Below are 16,507 nucleotides of genomic sequence, written 5' to 3'. Positions count from 1 at the left end.
TGTAATTTTGTGTTGATGTCTAGGCACCTGAATATTTTGGTGAATTTACTGTGATGGTCAATTTCTCTCTTGCCTACTGTTTTTGTTTTGTTTTGTTGTATTAAGGCTCTTCTTTGATATTTGGTTCATCTTATTCTAAATCTTTAAAATTGCCCAGCTTTAGTTATCAAAATTGGGCCACTAACAGGACTCTAATGGGGTAGTTTTTCTCCCGGGGTGAAACTAAAGATATACCTAAAAGCAGTTTTTTTCCTTGCAATTTCCTGGCCAGCCAGCAAGTGGGGCTTATCTGCAAACCTTCCCATGCAGGTGTTTCTTTCAACCCCCATTTTCTCTTTCTGATCTGGCTGCAGCCAAGATTCAAGGTGGGCTCAGCTGTCTGAATTCATTAGAGATGCCCTCTGACTCATCCTTCCTCTTTCCTTTTAACAGCTGACTGGGAGGTGGACTGACCCTCTGCAGTGAGCCAGGGGTTTTTCCCAGGCTTAATGTCTTGAATGTGGGGAATGGTAGGCCTTCTCGACCATCTTTAGTAACTCACTAAACCCCCAAAGGGGTTTGTTGTTTTGGGTTCTTTTCTCTGTCCTTCACCCTCCTAGGAGTTTTACAGTTCTGTCCTGGTCTGCTGACCCCAACGCAGGTCCCTCAGCTTTTGGCTCCTTCTCTGTTGTTTTTGTGAGGAAACTGAGCCCTGCCTACCTATTCTGACACCATCTTTCCAGAACTCTGGTTTTTCTTTATTCCATGAGTATGGTGCATTTTCATTAATTGATTTATATTATCTTTGCAATTCTGGGTTATTCCTAGATTCAGTGTATTATTTTGCTAATCACTGTGTTCGTGAGTCATATTGGCCCATCTTTTGTTTGTGATTTTTTTGTTTTAGATCAGGTAATACTGGCCTCAGAAAATGAATTGAAACATATTGCCTCCTATTTTCTGCAAGAGTTTGATTAGGACTTATTTCTTCTGTGTTTAATAGAGTTCACAAATGACGCTATGTAGGCCTGGAGTTTTTTTGTGGGGAGGTTTTTAATTTCAATTTCTTTTTAAACACAGGACTATATAAGAGTTTTCATTTTCTCCTTCAGTCAGTTTTGTGTCTTTCAAAGAAATTGCCCATTTCATGTAGGTTGTCAACTCTTGTTTTTTATAGTATGCACAGATTTTTGTAGTTGTTTTCTATAGGAGTGTTAGTCTGGTCATTTACCCTGACCTTACCAGAAACACAAATTCTCTTTATTCATTTTTATTATTTTTATTTCATTTTTTATATTTGGACTTATTCTCAAGATTGACTCACTATATACCTAAGAGTTTTAACTTTCAGCTAGGAACTATGTTAAGGTAAACATATATAAACAGGTTTTTGGTGATAAGGATATTCTGAATGAATTGGGTATGTTTAATATTTATTGTTAGTCTTTCTTCCTTGGTAAAAATTCAAATTCATTATCTTTTACTTGGCATCAATGTGAAAATGTATTTTTATTTGATACCTGGATTCTTTGGAAATTGTACATTTTTATGTTGTTTCTCCTAGAAGGTAGTGTACCACCACATTTTGTGCCTTGGCTAAAGCTTTAAAGTGACTTTTATTATCAGGGTTTTTAAAAATTGAATATTGATTGAAATTTTTATTTATGAATGGATTAAGATCTTCATGCATTTTTCACTTTTTTATTGGTTATAAGATTTAGTCTTTTTATTGGTTATAAGATTTAGTAGACTAGCTATTTGGTTAATTGATTTAGTTACTATTCTTAGATGAACATGCTTAGAAATAGGAACTAGTCGTTGTTTATTAAATGTGATTGTACATATGCCTTATTTCTTTCCAGGATAAAAAAACATATTTGGCCTAATGTTCCAGATCCTTCAAAGAGTCATATTGCCCAGTGGTCACCTCACACACCTCCAAGGGTAAGATAAAATACTTCTGAGTAGTTCATAATGTAATGCATTTCTAGAGTTCAACCAAAAGATAATCAGACTGAAGGGAAAAGTAAATGAAAACAAATAGTACAGAAGTGGGAATTTTAATAGAAATATGTAATTTGTATACATTCTAGCCATTTATCATCATCATAGCATATTTTTCTGATATTCTTAATTCAGGGAGCCTACACTAAATTCACTGAGAGCTGAAAATATACCCCAGAGGGGAAATGATTCATAATTATGTTTCAGTAATCCCTGAATTGAATTAACAGATTAAAATGTGTATTTTATATTCCACAAAATCCCAGTCATTCAAGTTTGATTTTTCTTTATCTGTTTCTTAGTTTTTTTATCCATGTAATCATAGGTTACGTAGTCATTTTCTATTTATGAATACTGTCTGTAGATCATTAGCTTATCAGAATGTGACACCTACATTACTGATGTATAAAATCTGTGGATTTACAACCTGATGCATACTTCTTAAGAAACTGACTTCACAAGCATCTGTAGTTCAGGTAGATGACAGTAATTTAGTGGCATTTTAGAGGTTATCTCTGCACCTTTGAAAATTACTGAGACTTTTCAGACATGTATTGGCTCTTTGCTCTAATTGAGTATCTAATCCATTTTTACTCTTTCTTAGCACAATTTTAATTCAAAAGAGCAAATGTATTCAGATGGCAATTTCACTGACGTAAGTGTTGTGGAAATAGAAGCAAACAATAAAAAGTCTTTTCCAGAAGATCTGAAATCATTGGACCTATTCAAGAAGGAAAAAAATAGCACTGAAGGCCACAGCAGTGGCATTGGAGGGTCTTCATGCCTGTCATCATCTAGGCCAAGCATTTCAAGCAGTGAAGAAAATGAATCCACACAAAACACTTCGAGCACTGTCCAGTATTCGACTGTAGTACATAGTGGCTACAGACATCAGGTTCCATCAGTCCAAGTCTTCTCAAGATCTGAGTCCACCCAGCCCTTGTTAGATTCAGAGGAGCGACCAGAAGACCTACAATTACTAGATAACGTAGATGGTGGTGATGGCATATTGCCCAGACAACAGTATTTTAAACAAAACTGCAGGCAACATGAAACCAGTCCTGATATTTCACATTTTGAAAGGTCAAAACAAGTATCAGTCAATGAGGAAGATTTTGTTAGACTTAAACAGCAGCAGGTTTCAGATCATAATTCACAATCCTATGGATCTGGGCAAATGAAAGTGTTTCAGGAAGTTTGTGCAGAGGATGCTTTTGGTCCTGGTACTGAGGGACACAGAGAGAGATTTGAAACAGTTGGGATGGAGGCTGCAATTGATGAAGGAATGCCTAAAAGTTACTTACCTCAGACTGTAAGACAAGGTGGCTATATGCCTCAGTGAAAGATTGGTTCCTGCTACAACTTCATCAGTACCTGTAAAGTAAAGCTAAAAATACTTTATCTGTGATTTGAGATCAAAAAAGTCTTAACTCACAGAAGATGATTATTTGCCCTAGGACAAAATCATACTGTATCTTACATGGGCTATTTCCATTCCTGAATATCTGGGATCCTACTTTAAGCACTACATAGACTGACTTCATCCTTTGAAGAGCTGAATGACTTTATGCTATTTCAGGATGTTTGCACTGAAGAAAAGCAGAAAGCTTGTCTGAGATGTATAAAGTAAAACTTCATTTTTATTTTCATATGTAGAAATCAGAGGGTGTTTAAAAAATTAGCAGCGATATACTTAATGAGCACAGCTATTCTGATGTTGACAAGGATAATCAAAGTGGCTTAGGGAGAGAGAATATAAAAAATTAGAAAAACAAAGGTCTAAACCCTCTACTTCAATTGAAAACATAAATGTAAAAAGAGGTTCATATGACAGAACTACGAGCCAAGTATTATAGGCAAAAAACAAATATTGGTCTCATTTATAATCATGACCACCATACAAAGTAATAATTGGTTCCCTGCCATTGGTAATGATGCTGTCAGTTGTTAATGGAGAAATGGATTTCCAAAGTTTTAACTTAGCAGATTAAAAGTATTATTTTTTTGAATATAATATAATCAGTCTTACTAAATTTTCAAAAATTTACCTTGTGTCGTCATTGACAGCCTCTTTTAGGTTCGACTTTCACAAATTAAGAGTGCCCAGAAAAGAGCTAGGAATATGTGCCACAAACTGTCTTAATTATATATTTTAAAACTAATTTGGCATTTACAAAGGCTGAAATTTTAACATTTTTCAGTATGTGTATATATAAACACCATTCACCCTTCCTTCTAAGACTTCAGAGAATTTGGTTGACGAAGAACTTTATTCAGTATGTCTTCAGCTAAAAATGTGACTCTGTGTACTTTGTTTTTAAGTAAGCTAATATTGAAAAATTCCTTCTTTTCTCTAGTTGGTGTTTTCAACAAACTTAAGGTAGAGGTCCTGAAAAGTATTCACCAAAACAAAAACACAATCCAACAAATGCACATACCGATCTTAGTAAACATCACAGTTAACAACTATCTATTATAGAGGCACTGAAGGAATAGATATTTTCTCTTCTGTGGCAGGGTAGGAATATATTAAACCTCTTCCTGCCAGTCTTGTTTTTCAGGTGAGAAGTGAGCCAGGTTTCCATGGTTTAGCAGTGAAACCACTTACATATTCATGCCATCCCCTACCCCCCAGATATGACACGGAGGCAGAGGTTGCAATTGGGGGATAATAATTAAAAGAAATTGGCATTCATCATGAGTTGTTTAATTTTATACTACTGCTATCAAATTAATTCAGAGGAAATAGGTTTTGCTGTTCTGTCATATTTAAATTACAGAAACCAGGCAATCTTAAGATATTTTGTAGAGGTTATTGAAGAATAAACAGCTAAGAAAAATTGGTATATGCTTACAGTTGAAATATAATTCTACTTTTTACTCTCTTAGAATATTGTTTGCATTTGACTTTGTGCTATATTTTACCCTTTCTATTCTTGAATTTATTTAATGCATAATACTTTGCAGAGTTTTTTCTCATATGATTTCCTTTGAGACAGAGCAGATGCTTTATTTTACTATATCCAATTTCTTACTTCTCCAAAGCCAACATGAGATTGGTAGAATGACAGAGTTAGGAGGCAGTGAGGAAAATGAGTTATAGAGAGGTCAGGTAGGGGCAGAGAGACCCAAATCCACACTACAAAATAATGGCAGCACCACCATTTAAGGTGGTTGTCAAGGGCCAGTCCAGGTTGGGACTGTCTTGCTCTGTGCCTGTCAGAAAATTTTTACCCATTAAAATTTTCAATTCCTTAAAGTCATCTTACTACATCTTAGCTGTAACTTTCCTCGTAACAAGCAACAGTGTTGTGAAGAAAGTTGTACAGTGAAGTTTGTACATTTTGGGGGAGGGCAGCTGTTATACAATGTGAACTCCTGACCTAAGGGAAAAGAATGAAGGGTCATTAAGAAAGCATATCTTGTAGGCAGATCTCTATGTTGAAACCTGTATAGAACCTGGTGCAGTGAGTGACTGCCCCCAGCCACAGAGCTCTTTAGACATACTTTATGGATCAGTGGTTACTGTGCAAAAAGTCATTCAGGAAATGAATAGCTATTTGAGCACTGATAGGTAATATGCATCTTTGCCCAGTAGGGAAAAGCAATCATGGAACTTGTTTTAAATAAAGAATTATTTACCTAGAGCATGTCTTAGAATAATTAACGTTTTCATGCATGTAAATTATATTTTAGTTAGGTAGAGGAAAGAATCTTTATGTGAAAACTAAATAAAGTTAGTATCCAAAAATTTTATCTTCGTTTAAAGTAATGCTAGCACATCAGAAAAGAGCCTCTTTGTGAACAAAACTCACTGCTTCTGATATACTTGTCCCCTTGTATGATTTGAAGAAGAAAAAAATGATACAGTGTATTTTAAGTGTGTTAACTGTTATAATGTGACTTTTGGTTGCCTATGTCTTCAGTGCCCTGCCCTTATCCCTCATAAAGGCATATTTCTGAATAACTATTGGAAAACTATAAAATGTCAAATTTTTTCTATTCACTAAAATCTAAAATTTTAATACTTTTTTTACATGACTCAGTCAGCATTCAGGAACATAACCAATATTTGAGTAGATGCCAGGGGAAAAAGCAAAATCACATTCATATGTTCTGTATTCATATTTGCTCTCTACCTAAATTTTTCTTTAGTGTCTACCCATTTCCTAGATAGGAGATTTTGCCACGTTAAAAGTTAGCCAGTATCCCTAGCTCTTATTATGAAGGTAAAGGTAAATAAAGTTGAAGCATACTTGTAAAACATTTATTAAAGCTTATTTAAAGTATAATATCTGAAATAGCTTTAGAAATAGAAATGAGACAAATACAATTTTAAAAGATATCTTTTTTCTACCTGCACAGTTAACTAGTAAAGGTTGTGACAAATATAGAAGTAGAATAGAATTCCCTAAAATGGATTTGTGTACTGGCATATATTGACTAAGTAAATCCAATGCCAAAGCTCTGCCACCATTCTGCTATATTCCACATCTCTGTTTGACTTGCTCAGTTGGTTTTAAGAGCAAATTTTTAAATCAGATGTAGTTTAAATTGCAATAATATTTTTAATCTAAAAAATTACTACCGTTTGAGTACACTTCTGTTTCAATAAAGTTTTATTTTGTTGAGATGAGTAAAATGCCAGAGTGTAATAAGCTGCATAAAACTTCAAGTGAATTGTTCAAAAAAATTATTGGGGTATCTTTTTATTGTAGGTATTAGATCATAATGCCCAGGTAAGGTTACTTTTTAAAAAATGTATTCTGTAAATTGAGAAACTATGAAGCCATGCAATGGCAAGGGTAATGAGAATTAGCCAAAATTGGGCACTACCATAGGTTTCAAAGAAGGTGTAATCCTAGTGGACAGCCTTACTCTTCTTTGGACTGGTCCTTTACAATAGTACTTTTTAGGAAGTTACTTTATTAATAGAAGGGTGGTCCAGGGAAACCCATTAGGGCTTCCTTGGGAATATCTTTAATTCTTACACTTCTATACTTCTATTGAAATGTAAGTTAAAAAGAAAACTTTCCAAAACTAAATATAATAACTTTTTAGTATGATATGCTATTATACATTGCATTAAAAATTTTAAATGCATAGGGCGAACTCTTTATGTTATTCATTTGTTCCAAAATTTTTAAGGGCCTTTTGCAGTCAATGATTCCTTCAAACTGGTTACTTTATCTTCATTACCCAGTTCATTAAAGTTGATGTAAAGTTGATAGATGATGGTGAAAATGTATTTAAAGCTGATGGTGATATATGTTCCAGATCTTTTATCCCTTGAACAGAAAGTTTTATCTAGGTGATAACTACATGTCACATGAGATGTGTCAGAAACAAAGGGATATTTAAAGGTGGGTATTTGAAAAGTCTTTAGTTTTAATGCGTATTAAATGATATACTCTAAAAATAAATGTGCAATTTACTAGTACTGCAATGCAGTGATTAGCATTAGGTATGTCTCCTTTTTATATCCTTGCCGTGTTCCATTTATGCAGAAGTATAATACTTTCAAGTTCACTTGCTGTTTTATCCCCACACCTAATCTAACTTCATATAGAAGGCTTGTATTGTATGTATTTTTGCCTTGTTGCAGTGAATTGCATGTGCTAATTATAACCACAGCTATATTTTTATGTTGACATAACTAAATGTTGAAAAGTTGTCATTTATCAGCTCTAATCAAGTAAATTTAAGAAATAAATTCTTTTTCACGTGTGTGATCACTACCATTTTACTGTCATTACATGTGATTGAGGTAACAATATTCATCACTATTTGTGTTGGGTGTAAAGCATCTAGTCATAAAGCATAAAGTCTTAGTGTAAACTAGATGCTTTATGAGGGTTCAGTTTTGTAAATGCTCATTTGGCCTACTGGAATAAGATTTAGAAGAAAATCTTGGCCTTAACATAGAACAGGTTCTGAAATATCCAGTCTTTTACCAGTTTTCCAGATTTACTAGGTGAGTTCTGGAATCCCAAGCATCCTAACTCCCTGGTGCATTTTTTCCCTACTGGCTTGCCAAGGAACCATCCAAGTACAGAAGTGCTGCGTCTTCTTGTGGACTGTGACCTTTTCTGGTGCCTCAGTCCTTGTCATGCATCTTGAGGTTACTGAGTGGGAATGTCTGAAACTAACTTCAGCAATTTCACCTGGAAGAAAAAGTCTGAACTATTAGGTTTGCAGGCCCTTTACATTGTGATTTTATTTTTTTAAATCCAGAGCCAAAAAAATTCACAAACTGCCAACATGCAATGTCATCCCTTCACATATATACTAGAGGTTATAAAAATTAATACCTTGGCTTTGGGCTACATATTCCTTTGTTAAAAATCTTATATTTGAGTGCAGTACTTTTAGTCTCAGTCCGACGTCATTAAGGCATGATACATCCTGTCTTAATCCTAATTCTCATGGTGGGTCCAATCTGCCCTGCCTCCAAAAGAAAAATTTAATGACTCCTTTAGAGCATTCTGTTTCTATAGCAAAGAGGTAGAAAAACAGTTCTCTTACTTAGGATTACTTAAATGCCAGCTTAAGCCTTTTTTATTTTTAAGGTTAAAAATTTTTTTTTACCCTCCCAGAGCATTTGAGACCCACCTATTGACTAGAAGTTTCATGCCTCTGTCCATGTCTTTTGCTATTGTAGAATGATGTTCTTTTACTAACAGGGTTCAGGATATAAGCAGTAAATACACATCTAAATCTTGTCTCTGCAGGAAATTGTTTTCCCAACTGTTCTGGCCATAGTAGAAGTAGCCTGTTGAATTAGTGATGGCTCTTAAAGGTACTAATGAAAATTATATTCTATAAACTTCCATGAGGAGGAGGAGCTATTTTTACATTAATGGTTAAAAATAAAATTTAAAAAGGTACTTATTCTGTTATCGTGATAATAGAAAACAGTGTTGCACAAGCATTCTGAGAATGAAAAGGAAACACAGTCTTCCTACAAGCTAAAGGCGGTGATTTTGCGCACAGTTCAAGCTAGATTTACAACACCAGGGTTATGAGGCTCCAAGTCCCCGTTTAGAGTCGTGAGTGGAAATTGCTACCCAAAGAAAAACAAGACCAAATGGGGTCACTCAATGAAAGCGTTCCCTGGGCTGCTTCCTACATACCCAAGGCTATTTCTGAAGGCAAATCAGCAAGCATTTCTGATCATCTACTGGGGACTGCATGCAGTAAACAATTACATGCCATTTATGGAGTGTTTACTTTGTGTCAGTAATTCCTTGGAAACTTTGATAGCAGTCCCATTTCACAGGAATCAGAGAGGTTGAATAACTTGCCCGGGTTTATATGACTGACAATAGCAGAATTGGTTTCTAACGCTAAATCTGACTCCAAAGCACATGCTCTTAACCACTGTGCCAAACTGCTTTTAGCAAAACCTAAGAGCTTGGCAGGCCTGGAGCAAACGTGTGCAGTAATGCACTTTGAGTTTCTCCTGTCTCTGTCTCCCCACCACCATGATGAGCAGGGGCACCTAGTGCCTTCAAGCTGCCGCCTCAGTTGCCTCAAGACACCCCAACAGAGCCCTAAACCCAGAACAGTGTTTATGAGGATCTCTCCTCACCTGTCCTCTTCAGAGTTAGATCTAAGGCCTGCTCTCCTTCGCTAACACACGCATTTGCTCTAACCCCATATAGAAGTGCCAGGGCCTTGAGGGGAAGTAATTTTGCCCCCTCTCTCCTGAGGAGAAGCATTTTAACATGACTCCTAATGTTTATTTTAGACAAAAAAGATTCTCTAATGGTGGAAACCTGCCCACTGCAGTCAGTGGCGAAAAGATGTAGGGGCACTGAGTGCTCAGATAAGACGACTCCTGTCCCAGGTCACTTCTGTCCACAGTCTTTCCTGGCACTCCTACCACGTGCACGTACCCATCCCAGCCCGTGGGCCTCTGGGCCTTCACGTCCATGTGGTCCTCTGACATGTTCAGTGAGGGGGCAGCACTGGCCTCAGCAAAGGACTTGCTATAATACAGCTGCTCTGAACATATTCTGCATGTTTGCTTTCCAAGCCTTTCCCCTTCCTGCCCTGCCTCTCCAGTCTCACATCACTTCCTCTCCAGCTATATACTCCTTATAGTTTCTGGGACATAATTTGTTTCTTCTGCCTTTGCACATGATTTCCTTTCCTGAAATGTTCTCCTGACCCCTAGAAAAGTCTTAACCTGTTCAGCAAGAATCAACTCAAAATAGTCGCTCCTTATTGGGGAAGCGGACTTGGCCCAATGGATAGGGTGTCCACCTACCACATGGGAGGTCCACAGTGCAAACCCCGGGCCTCCTTGACCCGTGTGGAGCTGGCCCATGCACAGTGCTAATGCGCACCAGGAATGTCATACCATGCAGGGGTGTTGCCATGCAGGGATGTCCCCGCGTAGGGGAGCCCCACGTGCAAGGAGTGCCCCCGGTAAGGAGAGCTGCCGAGAGCGAAAAAAGTGTAGCCTGCCCAGGAGTGGCACTGCACACACACAGAGCTGACACAACAAGGTGACGCAACAAAAAGAAACACAGATTCCTGGTGCTGCTGGTAAGGATAAAAGCGGTCACAGAAGAACACATAGCGAATGGACACAGAGAGCAGCCAACGGGGGCGGGGGGTAGCGAGAGGGGAGAGAAATAAATAAAAAAATGGATCTTAAAAAAAAATAGTTGCTCTTTGGTGGAACTTTCTGCAATCCACTCTCCTTTCCATTCCCCCAGAGCGAAGGGCCTTCCTTCTCCATGTTCTCAGAGCCCTCACCATAGGTAGGTGCCCAGTGTTTTGATTCCCTCTCACCTAGTGTCTGAGTCTTCTGGAGTCCATCTTAGTCATCTCTGAGTTCCTGGCACCCAGTTCCTGGGATAAGCAGAGAGACACGTTTTTTTTTTCACTCCTCCCCCCCCCCCGCCCCACCTGCTCCACCCTGCCCGGTTGTCTGCTCTCTGTGTCCAGTCACTGTGGGTTCTTCTGTGTCTGCTTGTATTCTTGTCAGTGGCACCCGGAATCTGTGTGTCTTTTTTGTTGCGCCATCTTGCTGCATCAGCTCTCCATGTGTGTGGCGCCACTCCTGGGCAGGCTGCACTTTTTTCACGCTGGGCAGCACTCCTTGCCGGGTGCATTCTTTTCTCATGGGGCTCCCCTACATGGGGGACAACACTGCGTGGCACAACACTCCTTGCGCACATCAGCACTGCGTGTGGGCCAGCTCGCCACACGGGTCAGGAGGCCCTGGGTTTGAACCCTGGACCTCCCGTATGGTAGGTGGATGCTCTATCAGTTGAGCCAAATCCACTTCCCAACAGACATGTTTTTTAATTTTCATTTTTAAAATGTGTCTCAGATTTCATTTTACCCAGAGTTGTATACTGCCAATGGGCAGCCAGGAATTTGCCCTCCTCCCCACCTTCAAATATTCAGAGAAAATTAGAGCCACGATGGATATTTACAGATCATCTTGTCCAATCCCCTCATTCTTCAGACAAGAAAAATGAGGTTTCAAGGAGGTCAGACCAGAAACCTTCCAAACATCACAGAAGAAAAACTGGTTTGGTGGGTTACAGCAGAAAATGAAGCCAGCCCTGCCCTCTGGGAATTTACTGTCTGGAGAGGGAGATGAAATAAACACCCAGGATCCGGCTTAGCTTTAAACAGAACACATCAGAAAGGGCAAATAGGTGCAGGCCACACAAATCAGGCCACGAGTAACCTCTGGCCAAATATCCAAGGCAGTCCCAAATACAAAGTGACCCCCCAATTTCACAAGAAAGGTTTTTGGATAAGTTGGTCATTGATTTAATAGTCAGATGTCTACCTATGGTGTATATTTTAAGTCAGATGCTATAGAATAATACAGGAATACAGGATATTGTGTTTGTTTTGTCACTCATACCTTACGAAATAATTCTTTTCAAATCCTCACATGAACATGGGCATCAGGGTCTTTCCTTGCCATCACCGGATCATCAATTTTCCAGGGCCATGTCACATCCATCTAGTTGAGACACAGCATGACTTGACCAGGATGAGCCCGCTGTTATAATGTTAACATAGTTTCCCCCAAATTACCTTAGAAATCATATGTATTGTCTCAATAATGTAACTTCTTACTGTTTCTCTTTTTAAAATGGTCTTTTAGAAACTTTTTCTTACAATGAAATCCAATCTATTTAATTTTGAGATAAAACCGCAGGAAGAGTTACTAAATCTTTTTTCTGTGCTGCTGGCTTCTTTTGTGCTGATTCCTTCTGGTGATCTCCATTAAGTGCTTCCCAGACTAGCATTGAATGGGTCATTTTAGGCAAACTGGTCTTTCCCAATCAGAACTTACATTTTCAAAGTAATTGAGTGGGCCTATAATATGAGAAACTTTGCAAGGACTCAACTATTAGAGGACTGACTTTTTTCTGGTGAATGACTTTGGAAAATATGTACTTTATAACCAGGACAGAACTGTGTTCATCAGGTATGTCTTCCTGGAAGAGAAATTTCTGTTGAGTTTTGGAAGTGGCAGTGGGCATAGACTGGTGAGGGAGGAGCATTGTGTGCAAACTGTTTTCTAGTAAATGTTACCTTGCTTCTCTGGGTCAGACTAAACCATCATTCTTTTGTTTGCACTGAGACTTAAATTTCAGGACTGGCCAAAATAATTTTTATTAACCTTTCTGTACATTACCCAGAAGTTACCTGTCCCACTTTCAGCCCTTTGCAAAAGGTGTGATTTCCTCAAGAAATCAGTCTCTGCTTGGGATCCTGAGGGATCCACCTGCAATCCACAGCCAGGTGCTAAGGGGAAGATAATCTGATGTTTTTCCCATTCCCAGTGCAGACATGGGATTGCCCAAGGTGAACATCTACTCTTGGATCTCTGACCTCATCCGAGGCAGGTTCAATAGAAACATCCAGTCGTAACATTTTTACTTCATTTGAGGCAATATATAGTAGCTTGTCTCTCTTATCCAATAGGTCATGGAAAGCAAGCCAGCTCCATTTTCAAACCAGGAGGCTTGGTGTAAATTGTTCTGCGGGTGTCAGATTTCCCCTTTCATCATTGTAACTTATCTTTGGGGGAAAGGGACTCACTGATCTTGGTATATAGCCTGATCCCATGATAAAGAGAGTAACATGACCTGATGATGTCAGAGAGCCTCTCCACAAAGGGAAGAGCAAGAAATAAAGTGTGTGGTACAAAAAGAGTTTGGTAACAGGGTTGGGGCTACAGTGAGGCAAGCGAGGCACCTAGGGCTCAGGACAGAAGGGAGCTTTTGGTGCACTTGCATGACCCTTGCTTGCCTCACCCTAGTCCCTTGGTGATGGTGTGACCAGCTGGAGGGTTGGGCTTTTTGTAATCGCTGTCTTAGTAACTATTCCAGGCTCATGAATTGGGGAAGGGGAATGATTTTTTTTTTAAGCAAATCAATGTTATTGATACATATTAATAAAGCATCCAAAGTGTAAAATCAATGGTATTTGGTGTAATCACACAGTTGTGCATTTATCATTTCATTCACTATTAGAGCATTTTCATTGTTTCAATAATAACAATAATAAGAAATAGACAAACAAGAAAATTCCTCACCTCTCAATCTCTGTATGTTTCCTCTGCTATACATAGCTGCTATTTCTAGCTATCCTTGCACAATTATTTATTTATTTATTAAGTAGTTTTATTGAGATATAGTCACATACCATATGATCCATTCAAATTGTATAAAGTCTTTTAGTATAATCACAATGTGTTCATTCATCATGACAAAAAATTTTAGAACAATTTCATTACTCCAAAAAAGAAAAACTCCAAACCACTTAGCAGTCCTTCCCCAGCCCTACATAACCACTAATTTAATTTCATCTTTATAAATTGCTTTATATTCACATTTTATATAAATGGAATCATACAATAAGTAGTACTTTGTGTCTGGTTTCTTTCACTTAGCATAATGTGTTTTTTGTCTGATAGTAACAGATTGTGGTATTAGTATACATTTGTTCAGTTTCAAGGAAAAATGGTCTTACATATGCAATTTTACCCATATTCATATTTCATATGTGGTTTTACTATGCTATACAGTTCCAAGTTACATTTTTTAGCTTTCCTTTTAATAATATACATCACCTTTGACTTTCCATTTAAACCACTTTCATACCCTCATAATAGTACTGCTACTTACTACAAACATTGTGTTGGGCTTTCACCTTTCTAATCATTTCCAAAGATTACACAAATCCTTGTTAACAATTCTGCACAAGTTAACCCTTAGCTTTTCATTCTCCATATTTGTTCTATGTTCTGGTGATCCATATTCAAGTTATTAACTCCATGAGATTACACAATATATTTAGTTAACAGTAGCAAAAAAATTTTTTTAGTCATTTCTCTCCCCTCCCTCCCCCCCCCCCCCAAGTTGTCTCTTCTCTGTGTCCACTTGCTGCATGTTCTTCTTTGTCCGCCCCTGTTGTTGTCAGCGGCACGGGAATCTGTGTTTCCACCTGTTGCGTCATCCTGCTGCGTCACCTCTCCGTGTGTGCCGCACCATTTCTGGGCAGGCTGAACTCTCTTTTTTTGCGCTGGGTGATTCTCCCTACAGGGCGCACTCGCTGCACGTGAGGCTCCCCTACGCGGGGACACCCCTGTGTGGCACAGCAGCCCCTGCACACATCAGCACTGCCCGTGGGCCAGCTCCACACGGTTCAAGGAGAACTGGGGCTTGAACCTCGGACCCCCCATGTGGTAGGCGGATGCCGCATCCATTGGGCCAAGTCCGCTTCCCAACAGCAGCAAAATTATACAGTAGTTGTCTTTCTGTGTCTGGCTTGCTTCACTCAACATAATGTCCTCCAGTTTCATCCATGTTGTCATATGCTTTGCGACTTCTTTTCTTTTTACAGCTGCATAATATCCCATCATATGAATGCACCACAGTTTGTTTATTCATTCATTGGTTGATGGATACCTGGGTTATTTCCATCTTTTGACAATTGTGAATAATACCACAATTAACATTGGTATGAAGATGTCTTTTCATGTCACTGCTCTCAGTTCTTTTGGGTATATTCCCAGCTGTGGTATTACAGGGTCCTGTGGTAAGTCTATATTCAACTTCTTTAGGAACTGCCAAACAGTCCTCCACAGTGATTGCACCATTCTACATTCCACCGACAGTGAATAAGTGTTACTATTTCTCCACATCCTCTCCAAGGCTCGTAGCTCTGTCTTTTTATTACTGGCCATTCTGATAGGTATGAAATGATATCTCACTGTAGTTTTGATTTGCATTTCCTTAATTACTAGTGATGCTGAACGTTTTTTCATGTGTTATTTATTTTTGCCATTTGTATTTCTACTTTGGACAGATGTCCAAAGTCTTTTGCCCTTCTTTTAATTGGGTCATTTGTCTTTTTATTGTTCAGCTATAGCATCTCTTTATATATCATGCATATTAAACCCTTATCAGACATGTGATTTCTAAATATTTTCTTCCATTGAGTTGGCTGCCTTTTCACCCTTTGACAAAGTCCTGTGAGGTGCAAAAGTGTTTCATTTTGAGGTAGTCTTATTTATCTATTTTTTCTTTTGTTGCATGTGCTTTGGGTGTAAGGGCCAAGAAACCACCACCTACCACAAGGTCTTTAAGATGTTTCCCTACATTTTCTTCTGTAGCTTTATGATCCTGGCTTTTATATTTAGGTCTTTGATCCATTTTGAGTTGATTCTTGAGATAGAGGTCCTCTTTCATTCTTTTGGTTATGGATATCCAGTTTTCCCAGCACCATTTGGTGAAAAGATTGTTTTGACCTGTCTACATGAACTTAGTAGGTTTGTCAAAAACAGTTGGCTGCAGAGGTGATAGTTTATTTCTGGACTCTCAATTCTATTCCACTGATAGATGTGGATGTGTCTATCTTTATGCCAGTACCCCACTGTTTTGATCACTGTGATTTTGTAATGTGTTTCAATTTCAGATAGTGAAATTCCTCCATATCATCTTCTTTTTTAGAATGCTTTGGGCTATTCAGGTGCATTTTTCCTTTCAAAATAATTTGGTAATTGTCTTTTCTATTTCTGTAAAGTAGGCTGTTGGAATTTTTACTGGGATTGCATTGAATCTATATATCAGTTTGGGTAGGATTGACATCTTCAGGATATTTAGTCTTCCAATCCATGAACACAGAAGGTTTCTTTCCATTTGTTTAGGTCTTCATTGATTTTGTTTAGCATTGTTTTGTAGTTTTCTGCATATAGGTCCTTTACTTCTTTGGTTAAATTGATTCTTAGGTATTCGAGTTTCTTTTTTGCTATTGCAAATGCAATTTTTTCACTGATTTCCTTCTCAGATTGGTCAATACCAGTGTACAGAAACATTGCTGATTTTGGCATGTTGATCTTGTATCTTTCCACTCATTTATTAGCTCAAGTATCTTTGTCATAGATATTTCAGAATTTTCTAAATATAGGATCATATCATCCACAAATACTGAGAATGTTACTTCCTCTTTCCCTATTTGGATGCCTTTTATTTAT

The 16,507-nt window shown here is 38.0% G+C and overlaps 1 protein-coding gene across 1 annotated transcript in view; it reads left to right on the top strand.

The window, feature by feature from the left end:
• The window catches only part of IL6ST (interleukin 6 cytokine family signal transducer), a 52,502-nt gene extending 44,778 nt beyond the window's left edge, over window positions 1–7,724 (top strand). The window contains exons 15-16 of the mRNA XM_004459335.5: window positions 1,842–1,923; window positions 2,588–7,724. Coding sequence (XP_004459392.1) covers window positions 1,842–1,923; window positions 2,588–3,325 — 820 coding nt within the window. The 3' untranslated portion in view covers window positions 3,326–7,724. The remainder of the gene's footprint in view (window positions 1–1,841; window positions 1,924–2,587) is intronic.
• Window positions 7,725–16,507: the final 8,783 nt, after the last annotated feature.

The sequence above is a fragment of the Dasypus novemcinctus genome, chromosome 2 (assembly GCF_030445035.2).
Source record: "Dasypus novemcinctus isolate mDasNov1 chromosome 2, mDasNov1.1.hap2, whole genome shotgun sequence".
Lineage (NCBI taxonomy): Eukaryota > Metazoa > Chordata > Mammalia > Cingulata > Dasypodidae > Dasypus > Dasypus novemcinctus.
This window is presented reverse-complemented; position numbering and strand designations above follow the sequence as displayed.